At 42.9% G+C, this 22,135-nt stretch overlaps 1 protein-coding gene across 1 annotated transcript; it reads left to right on the top strand.

Moving 5' to 3' along the window:
* Positions 1 to 1,517: 1,517 nt before the first annotated feature.
* LOC138766024 (cytochrome P450 2G1-like) lies at positions 1,518 to 21,021 on the top strand. Its single transcript, XM_069943300.1, has 9 exons — positions 1,518 to 1,768; positions 5,562 to 5,724; positions 7,343 to 7,492; positions 8,518 to 8,678; positions 10,993 to 11,169; positions 13,030 to 13,171; positions 13,393 to 13,580; positions 17,833 to 17,974; positions 20,680 to 21,021. The coding sequence occupies exons 1-9, from the start codon at positions 1,589 to 1,591 to the stop codon at positions 20,862 to 20,864; spliced, it is 1,488 nt and encodes a 495-aa protein (XP_069799401.1). The 5' UTR covers positions 1,518 to 1,588; the 3' UTR covers positions 20,865 to 21,021.
* The last annotated feature ends 1,114 nt before the right edge of the window (positions 21,022 to 22,135 follow it).

Consider the following 22,135-nt stretch of genomic DNA (forward strand, 5'->3'; position numbering starts at 1 on the left):
CCAGCTCCGATTTTAAGCATTAGCAAATAGCCTGTCTACCTGCTTGTGTGTGCTTGTTTGCGCCCTCCCATTGTAACAGGAGTTCCGCCTGGAATCTCAGCACAAATTTCGTAGTGTGAATAGGGCCTTACTCTGATGTATATCGCTGTTCTGTTTCGTTGTCTTGATGTCTTGGAATAAACTATGCAGAATAGCTTGAGAAAAGAGTTGTCAAGAGTAGAGATGAGCGAACCTCGGGCATGCTCGAGTCGATCCGAACCTGAACTTTCAGCATTTGATTAGCAGTGGCTGCTGAACTTGGATAAAGCCCTAAGGCTATCTGAAAAACATGCATATAGTCATTGGCTGTATCCAGTAGTGGATTATAATAGGGGCGTTTCAGGCAGCAGCCCGGGGGCCCTGAGCTTCTGGGGGGCCCATGACCACCCAAAAAGACTTATACTTTCAGTGGTCTACTGTCTCCTGGCTACACTTCCGCCATGATTTGCAAAAAATCACAGTTTTTTTATGGCAATTTTGCACAAATCAGGACATCATGACATTATCTGTCCTGTACTATGAACGCCAGGCTAGTGCTGCCATAGTTACAGTGGGGTGGGATGGCCCAGGCTTGGTGAACAGCCCGGGGCCTATGGTAAAGTTAATCCATCCCTGGCTGTATCCATGTTTTCCAAACAACCTTAGAGCTTTATCCAAGTTCTGCAGCCCCCGCTAATCAAATACCAAACGTTCAGGATCGACTCAAACCCGAACCCGGTTGGCTCATCTCTAGTCAAGAGCCTTCAACATACACACTCTCACACATAAGTGGTGCACTCCTGTGAGGCTCGATGCAGGTGACATGGGATCCCTGTTCTTCATGGATTCCATGGATGTGGCATCCATGAAGTCAGTGAAAAACACGGATCCCATAGAGTTCTATCGAGAAGTCTGTGTCAAAATCTGCCTCCACACTAGGACACTATTTTTTTTGTGTGTGTGAATAGTATCAATAGATTCAATGGCCCCTTAAATTGTTTGTGGTTGCGGGCAATTTTATGGGACATGTGAATAAGGCCTTAGGTGCAAAGCATGAAGGAGAAAGCAGACAGGCTCAGATTGCATGTACATAGTTTAGGTTTACTGATCAACAAATAGCTAAAAATCACATTATTTTTTACTGAGTTGTACATGACTGCAATGCGGGTATATTGTGTTACCTGAACTGTATTATTGATGTCAAACAACAAAAGAAATAAAGAAAAGTTTTTAATGCGTTACATGTATGGCATGCGGCATTAAATAACAACCTGTCCTAGAAGAATTCAAGTCCCTATCAGGCTACGGCAAAAGAAAATTTAAAAAGTTATGGCTCTCAGGAGGTGATGAAAAAACGTCAAACATCATTACTTATGAAAAAGTAGAGCTGGTTCTTAAGAGGTTAATTATTGTGGCATTCACACTATGTTTTGCAGTAGAGCTATAGCCCTGCACTCTGAACACACCCAGCCTGTTCTCACTGATCACGTGTTGGATTGTTGCCCTGCTCCCGGCCATGTAAAAATACAGTCGGACATTAAACAGAGAGCAGGGATTACTGGAGAGCAGGATGGCTCTGAATATTGCGGCAACACTTCTCCTGGCTACTGGGGTCACTCTCCTAATCTATCTCATTAAATGGTGGGGTAGGGTAAAACACAGTAACCTACCCCCAGGACCTACACCACTACCACTGCTGGGGAACATCTTTCAAATCAGCTTCTCAGAACTACCACAGTCTTTAGTTAAGGTATGTACGCTTATATATGATCTTACCATTAATAAGTTATACAGCAATTCCTCCTTCAAACTATCAAGCAGTGTATGATTTATTTTAACTTAAAGGGGTTTTCCAGTGAAAATCTTTTTCTTTCAAATCGACAGGTGTCATAAAGTTATATAGATTTGTAATTTACTTCTATTAAAAAATCTCAAGTCTTTCCATACTTATCAGCTGTTGCAAGTCCTGCAGGAAATGTTGTTATATTTTCAGTCTGTCACACTGCTCTCTGCTGACATCTCTGGCTGAGACAGGAACTCTGTCTCCGTTTTCTATAAATCCCCATAGAAAACCTTTCCTGCTCTGGACAGTTGCTGTTGATTTGACAGAAAAAGATTTTTGCTGGACAACCCCTTTAATTTATGCAGCTTTTAATGTTTTTTTTCCCATGTGGTTTGTATGTCAAATATTGAGTGGAAAGTTTCACTAAAATGTTGCAACTTTTTTGAAAAGTTGCGTACAAAAACTGTGGCTAAAAAATTAGAAAATGCTTGAGATTTGTAATTTACTTCTAATAAAAAATATACAGTCTTTCAGTACATATCAGCTGCTGTATGTACTGCAGAAAGTGGTATATTCTTTCCAGTCTGACACAGTGCTCTCTGCTGCCACCTCTGTCTATATCAGGAACTGTTTAAAGCAGTAGCAAATCTCCATAGAAAACCTCTCCTGCTCTCCAAACTGCAAATAATATATATATATATATATTTTTTTTTTTTGCTGGAGTACCCACAGCCACGCCTCTTAGTTAAAAGTGCAAAAGTATCTAAAACACAGAAAGGCCTAACATTGCATAAAAGCCTAAAATTTTTTTTTAAAAAAGCCTAAAAGCATAAAATTAAAGTGACTCTGTACCCACAATCTGTCCCCCCCCCAAACCACTTGTACCTTTGGATAGCTGCTTTTAATCCAAGATCTGTCCTGGGGTCGGTTCGGCAGGTGATGCAGTTATTGTCCTAAAAAACAACCTGTAAACTTGCAGCCCTGTGCCCAACGGCCAAGGCTTAGAATATCTGTGCCCTAACTTTGCACCACCCCTCTGTCCCTCCTCCCCACCCTCTTCATCATTAGGAATGCCACTGGAACATTTTCTCCTGTCTGAACATTGCACAGGTGCCTCTACGATCCAGCCCATGTTCAGTATTCACACAGCTGATGAATAGGAGACAATCTGCCTGGAACATTCCTAATAAGGAGGAGGGTGGGGAGGAAGGACAGAGAGGTTGTGCCAGCCTAATGCACAGACATTCTAAGCCCCGGCCGTCAGGCACGGGGCTGCAAGTTGTTTTTAGGACAATAACTGCATCACCTGCCGAACGGACCTCAGGACAGATCTTGGATTAAAAGCAGCTATCCGAAGGTACAAGTGGTTTGAGGGGGGGGGGGGGGGGGGGGGCAGATTGTGGATACAAAGTTGCTTTAAAACTTTTGCAAAAAAATGATATGCTAGAAAATTGGCATGCAAACCTTTATATTTCCCTCATGTTACAGTGTTTTGTTGGATGGGTCTCTTGGTCCTCCGGTTTAAACTACAATTCCCATCATACCTGGGCAGCCAAAGCCATATCTTTGGTTGTCCAGGCATGATTGGAATTGTAGTTTTGCCACAGCTGGAGGGCCGATGGTTCACCATCACTGTAATAGGCTGGCCACGGGTTGTCCGAATGCTGGAACAATCAACAATCAACTGTCTGTGGGGGAATCCAACAGTAAGTATTTTATGTCCCTGCAGCACCACTGCAGAATAAAGGAAACATTATATGTACCCATTGAAATGAATAAGCTTAACCCCTTAGCGACCCATGACGTATCTGATACGTCATGGTGCCGCTCTGATACGCTGGGACCCTGCTCTGAACGGCGCTGATCCCGGCTGACACGTGCAGCCGGGCAGTGCCTCTATTAGCCGGCGCGGGTCCCGTTGCCGCGTCGGCTAATTAAGCCTCTAAGTGCAGCTGTCAAACCTGACAGCTGCACTTAGAGGCTTAGGTAAACACATCCCTGGTGTCTAGTTGGACGGATCTCCCCCCCGCGATGCGATCGCGGGGGGGAGATCCGTTCTTCTGCCCGTGCCGGGCCTCAGCGTCGGAATGACGCTGATCCCGGCTCGGCAATAGATTGCTATGGCCTGCAGCAGGCCATAGTAATCTATGACCGATCTAATCGATCTTTGCTGTGTATATACACAGCATTGATCTCTATGAGAGATCAGTGCTGTCTATATACAAGTCCCCCAGGGGGGCTTCTAGTTACAGTAAAAAAAAAAGTAAAAAAGTTTTTTTATTAATAAAAAAATCCCCTCCCCTAATAAAAGTCCAAATCACCCCCCTTTTCCCATTTTATAAATATAAATTAATAAATAAATAAATAAACATATTTAGTATCGCCGCGCGCGTAATCGCCCGAACTATTAATTAATCCCATTCCTGATCTCGCACGGTAAACGGCGTCAGCGCAAAAAAATTCCAAAGTGCAAAATTGCGCATTTTTGGTCGCATCAAATCCAGAAAAAATGTAATAAAAAACAATCAAAAAGTCGTATATGCGCAATCAAGGTACCGATAGAAAGATCACATCATGGCGCAAAAACTGACACCTCACACAGCCCCATAGACCAAAGGATAAAAGCGCTATAAGCCTGGGAATGGAGCGATTTTAAGGAACGTATATTTGTTAACAATGGTTTGAATTTTTTACAGGCCATCCGATACAATATAAGTTATACATGTTATATATCATAGTAATCGTAACGACTTGAGGAACATGCATAACAAGTCAGTTTTACCATAGGACGGACGGCGTAAATGCAAAACTCCCCGAAATCAAAACAAATTCGTTGTTTTTTCAATTTGACAGCGCAAATGATTTTTTTCCGGTTTCGCAGCATATGTTATGGAGAAATAATGCCTGTCATTGCAAAGTACAATTGGTTTCGCAAAAAATAAGCGCTCATATACGTCTCTAGGTGAAAAAATGCAAGCGCTATGGACTTTTAAACTTAAAATGGAATAAGCAAAAGCGCAAAAACGAAAATAGGCTTTGACCTTAAGGGGTTAAAGTGTCACTGTTGTTTGGTGTTTTTTTTTTTTTTTTTTTGCAGAAATCAATAGTCCAGGTGATTTAAAAAAACTTTGTAATGGGGTTTATTAGACAAATATGCCATTATCTGCATTCAAAAACACTTTCCCCAACCCTCCCCCCTCCTCTTTCTTATTCACTGCTCATTATCAGGAGTAGGGAGATCAGTCGCCAGCAGAGAGCAGAGAACAAAGGATTACACAGTGGGAGCTGTGTGAAAGCCTCTATTTAGATGTCAGAGAGGTCAGTGCTGACTTCAGAGGAGATAGCTCGGTGATGTAGCTGTAAATTAACTCTTTGTTGTCCTGTTTTGGTGCCTCATCTCGCTCAACCCCTCCCCTCTCTATAGAAAATCATGAAAACAGGGGGGAGAGCTTCAAACTGCTTTTTCTTGATAAAAATGGATTTTTCGGCTAATAAACCCAATTACAAAATTTCTTAAAATCGCCTGTACTATGGATGGATATGCATGGTAATGGTAATGGATGGTAATGCATGGATATGTTGGCGTTGGGTAGTTATAGTATCATGTCTTATAAAGTCCAAAGTCTTTCCTAACCCGTCTGGGTAAAGTTTGTTGTACTAGATGCTCATCTGTAAGTATGTGGCTCCTGCTCAGGTGTGTAATATGTCAAAACAGCCGAAGTGTAACATAAAGTATTGTCCATGTTTTCTATCTCTCCAGCTGAGTAAGATGTATGGACCGGTCTACACCCTCTACATAGCAAACTTTCGGATGATAGCAGTGATTGGGTACGATGCAGTGAAGGAAGCATTGGTGGACCGCAGTGATGCATTTAGTGATAGGGGAGAATCAGGAGCAGGAAACTTGTTTTATAAGGATTATGGTAAGCCGAGAAAGAAAATGGCAGATTATTTTATAATGATATATACAGGTTATACATTTGTGTTAAAGGAGACCTGTCACGCACCGTGTCGGGGTGACAGGCTCCCGACCCCCAGCTAGATCCCCTTATACTGACCTCATCTCACCGAGTTCCGCTCCCGGAACGGAGATATCCCGGTCAGAAGCCGGCACGCGCTGTGGAGAGAGGTCCGGCGTCCATACAGAATGAATGGAGCCGTGCGCGCGCTGCAGAGATGAGTCCGGCTCCATTCATTCTGTATGGACACCGGACCTATCTCCACAGCGTGCGCGCCTGCTTCTGACCAGGATATCTCCGTCCCGGCACCAGCTTCGGGAGCGGGAATTGGCGAGATGAGGTCAGTATAAGGGGATCTAGCTGGGGGTTAGGAGCCTGGCACGGGGCTGACAGGTCCTCTTTAAAGTATCACTGTTGTTTTAACTTTCAAAATATAAATAAACAGTAGATGTGACATAAAGCAAGTTTGTTATTTACATTTATTTATTTTAATTATCATGAAAAACACTGCACTTCCTGTTTTCTGACTATTTTTTTTTCAAAGAGTCAAAAAACAGGAAGTCCTGTGTATCATCTGAGCGCTCACAGAGAGAAGGCAGTCATGTCATTGATGTGTACTGACCGGGACTTTATGTGTTTAGTCGTTTTTTTTCAACCAGCACAAGACTAAAAATCTGCCTTCAGGAGACTGGACCTGGATTTCTGGTAAGTACAGCTTTGTTTTACAGCATGATAACAACAAAAAAAAATAAAAATAATCAATGTCATTTGTAAACTTGCTTTATTTCACATCTACAAAAAATTTAGATTTTGAAAGTTATGACGGCGTGACACTTTAATTTATATAATATTCGGCAAATGGGGGAGGAATAGTACTATACAGAAATTCATAGATCTATATGTCGCTCTTAGGGAGAGAGAAAATGCCACTTTGCTAGTACTGCAAGGTATACTCGTTCTGTGCAGAGCTGTGTAATGTCATGTTCTGTTTTTCCCAAAGCTATTTTACCTAGATTGTATTTTTTTAATCACTTTTTATTATTTATTTTTTTGGGATAGGATGTGGCCAAAAATCAGACTTTGATATTGTTTTGCATTTACATCATTATCTAGTGGAATAATTTAACACCTTCCCTCACCACAATGTACAATTAAGTCATTGTGCCAGTAAGATGGTAAAGAGAGCTCTCTACTGGGGCAATCCTCTGTGCTAGATACTTAACCATTTAAATGCCGCTGGCAGCGGCATTTAAATGGCTCATCTTGGGTGTCATAGATGGTCCAGTGGCTGGATCAGGCCCCCACATCGAGATCCATTATACATTGATCCATTATACAGGCAGCCTGGGTTCTTTGCTATGCCACCTGGGCTACCTTTATTTGGCGATCGAAGGAGGCTGTCTTAAGCCCTCTCTTAGGGGTAGGCGGTCCAGGGTTGAAAGAAAATTAAAACATAGTTCCCATCTTCCAGAAACAGCTCCACTCCTGTGCTTGGATTGTGTCTAGTATTGGGAGGGGCGCTCTTTTATTTGAATTTAAACATCCATGTTTTACTAATTCTAGAAACTGCTTAAACTTACAGGGGTCATTGAAAGCAACGGAGAAAGGTGGAAAATTCTTCGGCGATTCTCTCTGACAACTTTGAGAAATTTTGGAATGGGAAAGAGGAGCATTGAAGAAAGGATCCAAGAAGAAGCCCGATGCCTTGCAGAAAAATTGATGAAGGACAAAGGTGGTTTCATTTCCAAAAATATATGTTTCATATTCTGAGGCCGGCCATACTATAACCAATAACCATCTTACTGTCCAAAGAAGCAGCATACTCTGTAGTTCGTAAAATCTTCGTATTTTTTGGATGCATTTAAAAATGGTACACACCATGGAACATCAAATTTGACCTACAGAGTATGCTGGACTATCTATTTCTTTAGAGTGTTGGAATTATCTACATGCAGTTCTGGTCACTTGTGAGTGGGTCAACACCCTGTTTTTAACCATCTTCCTGTACTTACCTGTGAACATGCATACTCAACAGGGACCATAATGGATCAAGCCTGTTGAAATTCAATTTGTCCAATCCTCCTTTACACCCCACACACTAGATGAATGGTTGATCTCTTCAAATAAATGTGTACAGCCAGTATTAATGGCATTTCCTTAAAAATTTAATTGATAGCCTATTCCCAAGGTGAGTCATCAATACCTGATTGGATCAGCTGTTTGGTTGAGCAGTGTTGTCTGGATATACTAAGTTGTGCTGTGTTGATGTACCTCAGGTCCCATTCACTTTAATGGGAGTTGAGCTGCAGTAACACAACATAGCCACTACACAATGTAGGGATCCAAGGCTTCTGACAACATACAGTATGTACATCTGAGCTTGCACCTTGTACATATATATATATATATATATATATATATATATATATATATTCATATTCTGAGGCTATTCTGATAATCATGGGCAGATTTTCCTATGTTTACATTATATTGTATGTAATATTATATAAAAACTAGAGATGAGCGAACCTCGAGCATGCTAGACTCCATCCGAACCGGAACGTTTGGCATTTGATTAGCGGTGGCTGCTGAAGTTGGATAAAGCCCTAAGGCTATTTGGAAAACATGGATATAGTCATTGGCTTTATCCATGTTTTCCAGACAACCTTAGAGCTTTATCCAAGTTCAGCAGCCGAACCCGAACCCGGTTTGCTCATCTCTAATAAAAACCTGACAGCTCTTTATATTTACTAACAGATACGCCAATCGACCCAATAGATATACTGCGACTCTCCGTTTCCAATGTCATTTGCTCCGTTGTGTTTGGTGAAAGATTTGACTACGAAGATCAGAGATTCTTGACTCTTATGTCAAACATTGACAATATTTCCAAGCTGTTCAACTCTGTTTCAGGGCTGGTAAATATTACAAAATATCTACAATGTATAGTATTATGGCTATGGTTAAAGCGTAACTGTCATGTTTTTTTTTATTGCAGAAATCAGTAGTATAAGCGATTTTAAGAAACTCTGTAATAGGTTTCATCAGCCAAAAAAGCCTCCTTCTGTGCTCAAGAAGCAATCTCCCAGCCTCCCCCCCTGACTTCTTATCTGTGCATTATCAGGCAAACACGTCTTCATTACAGAGAAGCCAGTGAAGACGGGCTCTGCTCTCTCCATTGTAAGCCTAAAAAGGGGGGAGGGGCTGAGGGAGATGAGGGAGCAGGAAGAGGTGACATGAAGGTCAGCTGTTTGTAGACTCTCTGGGCACCTAAAACGCTAAATTCAGGTGTCAGAAAGGTCAGTGCTTCTCTATGAACTTACTGAGAGAAGATTGCAGGGTGTTGTGCTGTGCAGGACTGCTCCGTGCTCAGTCACTCCTAACAGCCCCTCCCCTCTCCATAGCCACATAATGGTGACAGAAATCCTGCTTCTTCTGATGTGAGGGGGGAGGCTGGGAGATTGCTTTTTCAGTACAGAAGGAAACTCTTTTAGTACATAAAACCTATTACAGAGTTTCTTAAAATCGCTTGTACTGTTAATATTTAATGTTTTCAGAAAAATGACCCTGAAATTATAGTTACGCTTTAAACTTTGGGAAAAAGACGTACGTCATTTGTTAATGATGGCTGTAAATAATGATCAAAATCTCAAAATTCCTGAAGTGTATACATAGCCTATAGGTGCTATCGCTATTTCAGCCTAGATGCCTGAAAGTAAATTGCCTGGTGTATATTACATATGTCCAGATACGGATACAATTACCGTCTCCCTGTATTAGTAACATACCAATAGCTCAGACAGACTTTTGACTAAATGTCTGAACACCTTGACTCACATTAGGGATGTGTCCTTGGCACAGAATAAGAGCAAAAGAACCATTAGGCTATGTTCCCACACTGTCAAGATGACGGAGATTTTTATTGGACATCCATAATTTAATGACAGATAATAGATATATTGGTATAATAATATTTGTCATTAAATGATGGCCGTCAATTTTATTTTTAGATTTGCTCGGGGATGGGTTGTGTGAATATTATAAAGCACACTTACCTTTCTGGCTGCATTGCAGTCAATGGCAAGATGGACATCCAATGCACACATTGTACTGAATAACAGACGTTATCGCCGCGGACGTCAAAATAATGATCATGACAATTATTTTCAGACGTCTTTTGCAAACACTGGACGTTTTTTATTGATTGTTCACACACAGTGATTCTTTTGTCACAGTTCTTTCTCCGTTTTTACTATTAAAGTGAAGGGACTTTTCAATTAAAAGAGATGTCCAGTGAAAATTTTTATTAAAGTATTGTATTGCCCTCCCAGAGCTGTGTGGGCTGTGGCTGCTGGAGAGGATGATGGCAGGGGGATGCTCAGTGTCCCTCCAGTGCCCTGTGTCCCTCAGTGTCCCCCTACCATCATCCTCTCCAGCAGCCACAGCCCGCATAGCTCTGGGAGTCAGGTCGTGACATCACCATTTTATCCAGGAAGTGACATCACCATGTTATCCAGGAAGTGAAGCCTTGATGCAGTAGTAAGTGCAGGGAAAAAAACACTTTATAAGCATTCCCCGTAATAAGTGTATATTAGTGATTTGTATAACTTTTGGGGGGCAATACAATACTTTCATTAAAATTTTAGCCGGACTTCTCCTTTAAGACACACCCAAAGCCTAATTAATAACCCCAAACTAGACCAAAGTACCAACAGCCATCATTGCACTAAGGGGAGGCCAAACAGCAAAATGACGTCCATTATTTTAGACTCAAAATGACGGAGCTGAAAAAACGTTGTGTGAACATAGCCATTCTGTGTTTCCAACCCACTCCTGGTTTTGATCTTAAAAAAACTGACCAAAAGACTGACGGAAATACTATATGTTCACACACCATAAAATAAAAGTAAAATATGGCTGTAATTTTGAGGTTAAAGTACAGCCCTATTTTCAATATAATAAAGTCAACGGGAAATGGGTTTGGCAGTGCGCGCACCATATAACATAATAATGTATGTTATTGATTACGAACATCCAAATAATGAACATGCTCATTATATAGGACCTGTTTTTGCAAAAAATTGCAGTTTTTTTCTTGTGTTCACACAGTTTTATTTTCTTTCAAAATTACAATCATGTTTAGCTTTTTTTTTTTTACTGTGTGTGAACCTAGCCTTAATCAAAAATGTATATTAATGTTGTATTTTCCATTATTTTCTTGTCTTTAATAAGCTCCAAAATGTGTTCCCAAGTATAATGCCACACTTACCCGGTCCTCACCAGAGGATGTATAAACTTATGGACAGTCTGAAACTATTTATTACGGAGATGGTGAATGCTCACCGAGCCACCCTGGATGAGAACTGCCCTCGTGACTTCATAGATTGCTTTCTTTTAAAGATGGAAGAGGTGGGTTTGTAGATAACCTTAGATTTAAAGATGTATAGATGATTCATAGCAGCCAGAATTTTACCATATTTGAAAATACAAGGTTGAAAGCAATCATGTCATTGGTTACACGTTTTATTGTTTTTGTTTTGACTCTTATTTAAAGTGAATGTACCATCAGGTACATTGCTTTAAAGGGGAACTCCACATAAGGGAAACTTGTTCTCTATTATAAGTACATTAAAAGTTATATAGATGTGTCTATACAATGTATTACCATATCTGTGTGGTTCTGCCACACTGGTTACTGATAGAAATCCAGGAAGTAAAGAAAAATGGCCTCTGTGCCAATCCACATTGTCTCCTGCTCCCTCTGCTCTCCCACCTTAGGAGACAAATATTCCATGGCTCACATTGTGTGTGTTTGCTGAGTGCAGGCTGATGATGCAGACAGGGGGCAGGGCGTGATGTCACAGGAGGTTTGGCTGGAGCCCCCAATCCCCTGAGTGATTCACCATCTTTGACTGGCCAGAAGCAGCTGCTGCAACTTTGCTGATTGTGCAAAACTCTGCATTGAAACTAGGGCCGTGTTCACACATGCTGGAGTTTCATTGCAGTACTGCAGCTTATTCACAAAAATGATGCAGTAACAGAAGTAAATGATGCTAAACGGCAGAGAGGATCAGAGCCGGCACTGCCAATCCCACCTGGACAAAAAAACAATGCATAAACCGTATATCCCATGTAAGATTATATCGGATAAAGTCCTTATTGTGGGACTCAACATCAAAGATAAAAGATGCTCGATCATAATATGTGCGTAGAAATCAAAAGAAAAAAAAATTATTTAAATTAAAAAAGTTCTTTACTTTATTACAATATTGATGTTACAGGTAGGGAATACAGTGTGCTATGGGGGGGGGGCAATGAGATTATAAATTACTGCAAATAATTCCGTAACACAATGAAACTGCAATGTGTGAACACAGCCTAGAAGTTCTGCAACAGATTTGGGCAGGGAATGGGCAGGGTGGGGGACTGTGATGAACAGCTGAGGGAAAGCATTGCATTACGGAACCTAGTACTGTGTACCACTGCTCAACCAGGAAGTACAGCCACACAATACAGAACAAAATCCCCCAAAACAAATGGATTTTTGGTAGTTTCAAAACTGGGATAGACAGGTAAGTAATGCTATTTGCTTCTGCAGAAGTTTCATTTTTTTTACCTCTACCTGGAGTTCCCCTTTAAGATTTTTACATCAATAGACTGGTGCCAGCGCGGGCATGCCGGTGCTGCTGTCCTTTTTTTTTTTAACTGCGGCCTTGTTCCCGCACACAGTGCCGGTCTTTTCCCGGAGACGGGCCCGGTCTGAAGCACTGGAGACGGGCCTGCCTGCCCCCAGTGTGACGCAGCTTCATTGATTCTAATGGAGCCGCATCACAGAGGGAAGGGGTTTTCGTCACACTGAGGACCACAGAACTGGCATCCCTGTACCAGTGCCAGTTGATGAAAAAATCTTAAAGCAATGACAGATCCTGAGGATGGACCATCAAAATTAGATCAGCAGGTGTCCAACTCCTAACACCCCATCCCCACACCATCATGGACCACTGGGAGTGTTGCAAGTTTGACCCCCACCAATCTAATATTGATGGTCAATCCTGAGAATTTCATTAAGGGGCTGTGTCAGGAAGAGAAACAATACAAGAATGTAAGTTATTTTACCAACAACAGCCCTTTTGTGTTCCTTCACATATATGTAAAGGAACACATCTGATTTTACCTTATTTGATTCCTGGCACGACCCCTTTATGGCTGGAAAACTCCTTTAAGTCGTCAGGGTATATGGGTCTCTAATATTAACTCCAAATATTTTAGGAAAGAAAGAATCCAGACACAGAATTTCATGAGATAAACCTAAAGGCGACAATATTAGACTTATTCTTTGCTGGAACAGAGACTACAAGTACAACTCTGAGATACGGATTTCTTATCCTCATGAAGTATCCTGAAATACAAGGTAATGATATGTTTTATGTGTAAATAATACATTGTGCTTCCCACCTCCGGACCGAGGTATTAGAGGGGTCTGATTCATAGACTTCTATGGGTGCCGTATTATAAATCTGTGTTGTATCATTTTATGATAAGACCTTTACTTTATCTTTAATCATCAATTTGGTTCTAATCGTACTATGGGTCTAATTACAATATGGTGTATTCTCTTTTACTAAAATCCAGAAAAGATCCACAAAGAGATTGACAATGTCATAGGCCGAGATCGCTGTCCATCAATAGAAGACAAGACTAAGATGCCCTATACAGAAGCTGTAATCCATGAGATCCAGAGAGTTGCTGATATTGTCCCTTTAGGAGTCCCTCATGCCGCCAGCAAGGACACAACCTTCAGAGGATATCACATTCCTAAGGTACAGTATGCTGCTCTTCCTTGTCTCATTACACGTTTCTTAGAGATGGGCAAATCAATTTGTTTATTCGAACTGAATTCTTCTTAAATAGTAATGAGACCCAAAAAGTTCCAGTCTGGCCCCCAGCGGGTTTAAACTTAACACCCCCCCCCCCCCCCCCCCCGGCGTGTGGGGTGTTCTATCTTCTTCCTACTGCAATCAGCGGCTGAGACAGAACAATGCTGCAGCTGCTTATTGGCTGAGCAGAGACTCCTGCAGTTTCCCCTCAGCCAATCAGTGGCTACATCGGTTTCCCTCGGTGGCCTCAGCCTCTGATTGGATGATTGATTACAGGATGAAGAAGATAGAAAATAGAAGCTTTACTTAAAGGGGTATTCCCCCCAAGAGCTAAAAAAATAAAATGCTCCCGAACCTAGCTGGTCTTACTCACCAAGTCCCCCTGAGAATTTTGAGCCGTCTCCCGTCTTTCTAGCTGCTTCCGTTCCTGAGGTACAAGTTTTTTAGAAAGCCGAACTATATCCAACATGGCTCCAGCCAGAAAACTACATCTCCCATCATGCAATGCTTACGTCTGATTGGTCCATGATGTAGCAGAGCTGATATCCACAAGATATAACAGAGTTGAGAGCGTAGCATAGCAGAGTTGAGTGCGTTGCATAGCAGAGTTGTGTGCGATGCATAGCAGAGTTGTGTGCGTTGCATAGCAGAGTTGTGTGCGTTGCATAGCAGAGTTGTGTGCGTTGCATAGCAGAGTTGTGTGTGTTGCATAGCAGAGTTGTGTGCGTTGCATAGCAGAGTTGAGATGTGAAGGGGGGAGAGATGTGAAGCGGGGAGAGATGTGAAGGGGGGGAGAGAAATGTGAAGGGGGGGGAGAGAGAGATGTGAAGGGGGGGGGGAGAGGAGGTGAAGGCTTGGGGGGGAGACACTACCACCCCCGTTCCCACCCGCAGCACCTCGCCCCTCCCCCACCTCCCCCCCCCGTCTCACCCGTGGCACAGCTGGCAGCGGCGGTACCGACACCCCCCGACCCCACACAGCTCAGTACAGCACCCCCCGCCGCCGGCTACTTTGCTTGGTTGCCCCCTCCTCCTATACCAAGTACATCCCCCACCCCCCTTCCGATACCGAATACATCACCCCCTCATCAGATCTGCAGCACCGGGCCGTCTCAGCTTCCATCACAGCAGGAGCTCACAGCGTTCTGTGCGGGACAAAGCACGGTGAGCTGCTGCAGCTGCTGTGATGGAAGCTGAGACGGCCCGGTGCTGCAGATCTGATGAGGGGGTGATGTATTCGGTATCGGAAGGGGGGGGGGGGATGTACTTGGTATAGGAGGAGGGGGGGGGATCGGACGATTAGTGAGCGCCCCATAGCACCCCCCGCATCCCGGCAACCAAGCAAAGTAGCCGGCGGCGGGGGGTGCTGTACTGAGCTGTGTGCGGTCCGGGGGTGTTGGTACCACCGCTGCCAGCTGTGCCACGGGTGAGACGGGGGGGGGGGGAGTTCGTGGGCCGAGGTGCTGCAGGTGGGAACGGGGGTGGTCGTGCCGTGGGTGAGATGGGGAGGTCTTGGGCCGAGGTGCTGCGGGTGAGAACGGGGGTGGTTGTGCCGCGGGTGAGAACGGGGGTTGTGGTGCCGGTGAGTCCCGGAGGGGGGGCGGGGGGTGCCGAGGTGAGCTGCGGGGGGGGGGGGGCACAGGTGTGTTCAGGGGCGAGGGGGCACACAGGTGACCTGGGGGGAGGCAGTCGGGAGACAGCAGCAGCTGTCAGTGTACTCCCTCACTTCAATAGGCAGGGTTAGAAGCCAGCCCATTGAAGAGAGGGAGGACACGTGATGCCGTCTCGGAGGGTCGGGGCCAGGAGCAGGGAGCGTGTCGGAGTGGACTGAGAGCTGATGATTCTATGCAAACGGTGGGGGTGAGTGCATCTAGATAACAGCAAAACTGTGCAGAATCCGTAATAACTTTATATTGGAAAGATGGAAAGCTACGGGTGGGCAACGTATTAATGCAAAAATTTTTTGGGGGGGAATACCCGTTTAACCCCTTCCTTGCTGGGGTGGGCACAGTGAGCTCAGCACAGTTGATAGGGCACTTTCTGGCAAGTAATATAACTTTGTTTTAAAATAAATATATATATATATATATATATATATACACACTCACCGGCCACTTTATTAGGTACACCTCTCCAACTGCACGTTACCACTCAATTTCTAATCAGCCAATCACATGGCGGCAACTCAGTGCATTTAGGCATATAGACATGGTCAAGACAATCTCCTGCAGTTCAAACCGAGCATCAGTATGGGGAAGAAAGGTGATTTGAGAGCCTTTGAACGTGGCATGGTTGTTGGTGCCAGAAGGGCTGGTCTGAGTATTTCAGAAACTGCTGATCTACTGGGATTTTCACGTACAACCATCTCTAGGGTTTACAGAGAATGGTCCGAAAAAGAAAAAACATCCAGTGAGCGGCAGTTCTGTGGGCGGAAATGCCTTGTTGATGCCAGAGGTCAGAGGAGAATGGGCAGACTGGTTCGAGCTGATAGAAAGGCGACAGTGACTCAAATAGCCAACCGTTACAACCAAGGTAGGCAGAAGAGCATCTCTGAACGCACAGTACGTCCAACTTTGAGGCAGATGGGCTACAGCAGCAGAAGACCACACCGGGTGCCACTCCTTTCAGCTAAGAACAGGAAACTGAGGCTACAATTTGCACAAGCTCATCGAAATTGGACAGTAGAAGATTGGAAAAACGTTGCCTGGTCTGCTGAGTCTCGATTTCTGCTGCAACATTCGGATGGTAGGGTCAGAATTTGGCGTCAACAACATGAAAGCATGGATCCATCCTGCCGTATCAACGGTTCAGGCTGGTGGTGGTGGTGTCATGGTGTGGGGAATATTTTCTTGGCACTCTTTGGGCCCCTTGGTACCAATTGAGCATCGTTGCAACGCCACAGCCTACCTGAGTATTGTTGCTGACCATGTCCATCCCTTTATGACCACAATGTACCCAACATCTGATGGCTACTTTCAGCAGGATAATGCGCCATGTCATAAAGCTAGAATCATCTCAGACTGGTTTCTTGAACATGACAATGAGTTCACTGTACTCCAATGGGCTCCACAGTCACCAGATCTCAATCCAATAGAGCATCTTTGGGATGTGGTGGAACGGGAGATTCGCATCATGGATGTGCAGCCGACAAATCTGCGGCAACTGTGTGATGCCATCATGTCAATATGGACCAAAATCTCTGAGGAAGCTTCCAGCACCTTGTTGTATCTATGCCACGAAGAATTGAGGCAGTTCTGAAGGCAAAAGGGGGTCTAACCCGTTACTAGCATGGTGTACCTAATAAAGTGGCTGGTGAGTGTATATATATATATATATATATATATATATATATATAATTTTTTTATTATTATCTATTTTCTATGTACTTGCACACTTCCATTGACTGGCTTGCAGTTCCCGATCCCCTGCTCTGATTTAGCACTGCTGAGCAGGGTCCTGTTCCCTTCTGCAGACGGGGGGTAAACGGAACCTGTTCTGCTTTGTGCTGTTTAGCAGCGCTTGATCAGGAACTGTTGAGCTAGATAGTTGACATAGCTCTGAAGTTCTTGACCCAAACGTTGTTGGCAGCAGAGGGGGCCCCTTACTGCTGGCAGTCAAATATATATATATATATATATATATATATATATATATATATATATACTAAGAAAAAACTAAAAATTTTAAAATACATTTTTTTAAATAAAGTTATGATACAAAGTGAAATAATTTTATTAACACAATGTATTGGCAAAAAAACAAAACTAATCTTGTTAGAGTACCTCTTTTACCTACTGAATGTGTCATGTCACCCAGAGATACTCACATTCGCCAGGCCAGGTATGTCTTGTCACTTAGTACTCAATACAGGACCAAGGACTCTTGTACAAATCTAAATCAGACATTGAATGTAAATGAAATAAGGTTAACTATATAAGTAAATTCAAACTAAATTTCGGGAGAGTCATTGGGAGTTTTGGTTTCTTTCTTGTTATGAATCAGGACCGACATTTAAAACTTTCCTTTTAAAATCTTTGACTTCTTGTTATACCTATTATTAGTACCTTAGGGACACTACCTTAGAGGGCATCTGATGCCAGATTTTTTAATCACTTTTTCTTATCAACTACCAACCAGACCTGACCTTTAATGCTTCTGATTTTCTAGACCTACATATTTTTTACCTTTACTTGTAGGGAACCATGGTTATTCCAGTCCTGACCTCTGTCCTGAAAGACCCCACACAATTAAAAAACCCAGATGAGTTTGATCCTGAACACTTTCTTAATGAGAAGGGTTCCCTTAAGAAAAATGATGCCTTTATGCCATTCTCTGCAGGTAAGAGATGATTATTATTATTATTATTATTTTAGTATCCGTAAATGCTAATTGTTATCTATAAACTATGGCTGGGACTGTCTATTGTCCCCATTTATTGTAGCAACAAATTGAGCAGGCACACAGTTCTATAACAGCCATGCTTGGGTGATTTAAAATACAACCATAGCTATCACAGACTGATCCTGCTGGGATAATGCTGTGTTTGGCTAGTCCTATGTTTGGAGACTCTTAAGTGAGGCTCCATGGGCTCTTGTTTTGCATATTGATGTTTCCCAGGAAGCAATACACCCAGGATTTCACTGCATTGAGCGCTTTGAGCTCCCTGAGACCAGTGATCTGTTTCTCTTATGGCTCTACTAGACATTGCTCCCACCTAGCCAGAATCCTGCTCCATACTGATGAGGGGCAACACCCCAAAACAGCTGTATGTGGATGGATACCTGGCCCTGTTTTTCCCTTGTCATTTTCCCTTGTCATTACATTGACTTATAGGGCCACTTTATATGGTGGTTTTGGTGGTTTCCCTACAGGAGCCACCTCTCGGCTGGGTCCTTCCCGGAGGGATATCTGGCTAGTCCTGTGTTTCGAGACTCTTAAGTAAGGCCCCACGGTCTCTTGTTTTGCATATTCATTTATTATTATTGACACTGAACGGTGTCACTATTGGTATTATTCCGCAGTGGACAATTTGGTGTAATGGTCATTGAAGTGACTATTTTATTTAATAGATCCCTGTAGGGACAAGTTAGCTCATTGATCTCTGGAGGTGTTGTTTGTGTTTTTAACGTATTCTAACATATTATTATTTTATTGCATATAATAAAGTTTTTATTGTAATTGGCTATTTTTTGATCTGGGGGTGTTTTCAAAAGAGGAGACCCTTTGGGCTTTTGGCCCTATGTGTTTTTTGACCTCTCTGAAGTGCAACCCTGCTGTTGCCATACAACAGCGCAGAGACACTTTGCCCCAATCCCCCTTGCTTGTATGTAAAGTGAAAACCAACTGCCTGTACTAATCTGACAGATCAGGTGACTGTGATTAAACTGAGCATGAGTAACCCAAGAAAGTGGATGCCTGGCGGGCCTTAAAGGGGTAGTGCGGAGCTAAACAATTATTCACAAAATAACACACTACAAAGTTATACAAATTTGTAATGTGTGTTATGTATGTGAATGGCCCCCTTCCCCGCCCCCGCCCGTGTACCCGGAAGTGTGGTGCATTATACTCACCGCATCTCGTGTCGACCCCCGTCCGCCATCTTAGGACAATGAATTAGTCTTCGGGAGGCCGGCTGAACCGCTCCATCCGTCGGCCGGCCCCCCAATGCCGCTCATCAGCAGCTCAGCCGCGATTGGCTGAGCATAACTGTGCTCAGCCAATCGCGGCTGAGCACAGTTATGACGTGGCATAGGGGGGCCAGCATGAGGGACGGATGGAGCGGTTTGGCTGGCCTCCCGAAGATGGCGGACGGAGGAGTATAATGCACCACACTTCCGGGTCTAGCGTGGGTGGGGAGAAACACGGGGAAGGAGGCCATTCACATACATAACATACATTACAAAGTTGTATAACTTTGTAATGTGTGTTATTTTGTGAATAATTGTTTAGCGCCGCACTACCCCTTTAAAGAGGAAGTGGGGGCACAATAATTTTAAGGTATGTTATTGCTCATTAAAAGTTATAAAATTACTAATAGACACTTATTATGGGAAACGCATTACTACAGCATAAAGTGTTCAGGTCTCTTTAAAGTTGATGCCACGTCACATAAACTGCCGGCTCCTGCTGACCAGAACATGCGTTATGCGTTTCCCATAATAAGTGTCTATTAATAATTTTCATTACTATTGTTAGGCATTAGTGGGAATTAGTGAGTCTATATCTCTCAATCAATACATTTTTTTTTAGAAATGCTTTCATTTAACATAATAACTATAACATAACTATAGACCTAGTTTTCTTTGTGACATCACCCCTTTAATATGGTGTTTGGTGAATGAAAATATATCAGATCAGTTGGGGCACATCTCTTCCTAGACCATCAATCCTAGTCCACTTACCTAAGGGGGGAGGGGGGAATAGAAGAGTTCTACAGAAAGAGATGGCGACTGTGGGGAGAAGCACTACAGGAACCCCATAACATACTAGGACTTTTAGGGCCTTAGGCTGGGCCTAGACACTTTGAGACTGCCAAGCTACAGACTTTTCAAAGGACCTGCACCTTGCAGTGGGCATGACAGGTCAGCTCAGTGAGTACTCCTTATATATCAGGAATCCACTGGAAGCCAACCAATATGCATATACCCTTTAGGGAAAGAACAATGGTGCTAAAGTCTGTCCAAAATTTTGGGGCGGAATTTATGAAATATATGCCTGGTGTACATCAGGGAAAGGCACCGTTTTTTTTCCCTCCGATGTAGGCTCTGCTTGCCTGATGGGAAGCAAGACACGGCAAGGTGGGGAGGAGGTGTAGTCTCATCTTGCAGCTAATTTACCATGACTTACTCCTGCTTGCCAGGCATATATCATGGCAAAAATCAACACTGGGTCTGGAGCTGGTGTAAATTTCTGCATCTGCTGTGTGGCACTTAACAACTTATAATATGGTACCCATTCTCTCTGGCATGTAGATGAGAGAACTGAAGAACACCTCTAGATTTGGCATAATTCATTCTTATTGACTATGCTCATTCTGTCCCCAGGAAAGCGCATATGTATGGGAGAAGGCCTGGCCCGCATGGAGCTCTTTCTCTTTATAACCACTGTACTGCAAAAGTTTACCTTGGAGCCCACTGTAGACCGAAAGAATCTGAGCATAAGGCCGGAGCCCAACACCAATGCTTCAAGACCTCAGTTATATCAGATGAATGTTGTTCCTCGTTTCTGATTTGAGAACAAACTTCTTGCAGAAAGGAAACTAAGATGCTATAGTACTTACAAAATAAGAAGACTTTCCACAAAAAATGTGTTTCATTTTTATTTTAGCTTTTGTATTGGTTATCCATGTTTCAATAAAAAAAAAATGGGATACAGATGTGCCCACCCGGAACTTTTCTTAAGTTTGGTTAAAGTGTTCTTGTACTTTGAAAGTATTTTTAATGTCTGCCATGCCCTGACATAGTACTGCAGAACAGGATGCCACTATGCAGGTGGATGATTCATGTTAGACTACTATAGAGGGGCATGTGAGGGAGAAAGACACTGACTTTGATGGTGCTTTTTTAATGCAGAAGGAACGCAGCAATATGATCACAACAAGGAAGTAGCTACATCACAAAAGCAGCCCTGGTGTAAGCAGTAAATAGCTGATAATTATGTTGAAAAGGAGATTATATTCAAGAGACAATGAGTACAGAGAAAGAATAAACATATCTTCATGTAGGACAGCTGCTTAGAACTTAATGGGTGGTCAGAAATAATAGGGTAGCCTTGATTTTGTGATTTTTTTTTTTAAAGGTGTATACCCTTTGGTTCATAGCATGGAGGAGGTAGTTAAGTATATAACAACCGCACTCGACTCCAAAGCTGTTGCTTATTGCATGTACACAGTCCACGTTTTCTCCCCTGCACAGCACTAACTAATGGTGCTTTTAGACGGAATGATTATCGTTCGAATTTGCGCGATAACGATCGGATTCGAACGATAATCGTACGTGTAAACGCTGCGAACGATCAAACGACGAGCGAGAAATCGTTCATTTTGATCTTACAACATGTTCTTAAATTGTCGTTCGTCGTTCGCAAAAAATTTGCAGATCGTTCCGTGTAAACAGTCGTTCACCGATTTAACCTATGCGTGAGATTGGCTTAAGCGATCGCAAAACGATCGCAAAGAGATTTTTCCGTACAATGTATCGTTCCATCTAAACGCTGATCGTTATAAAAAACTTATCGTTCATTCAAAATCGTTAATCGTGCGATCGGGCAAATTATCGCTCTGTCTAAAAGCACCATAAGCCCCACCCTCACTTTCTGTGTTCTACCTGGTCTCTTTGCTGCTAAAGATGTAATTCCCCAAACAACAGGCAGTAGGCGGTAGATTGCAGGGACATTAGACACCTCATGACCAAGATTTAAGAGCTTTATTCTCCGGTGAGGAGTAATTTTGGCAAATATATGTTAGAAATCATATTATTATTATTAGTAATAATAATAATT

This window comes from Dendropsophus ebraccatus, chromosome 10 (genome assembly GCF_027789765.1).
Source record: "Dendropsophus ebraccatus isolate aDenEbr1 chromosome 10, aDenEbr1.pat, whole genome shotgun sequence".
NCBI classification, from domain to species: domain Eukaryota; kingdom Metazoa; phylum Chordata; class Amphibia; order Anura; family Hylidae; genus Dendropsophus; species Dendropsophus ebraccatus.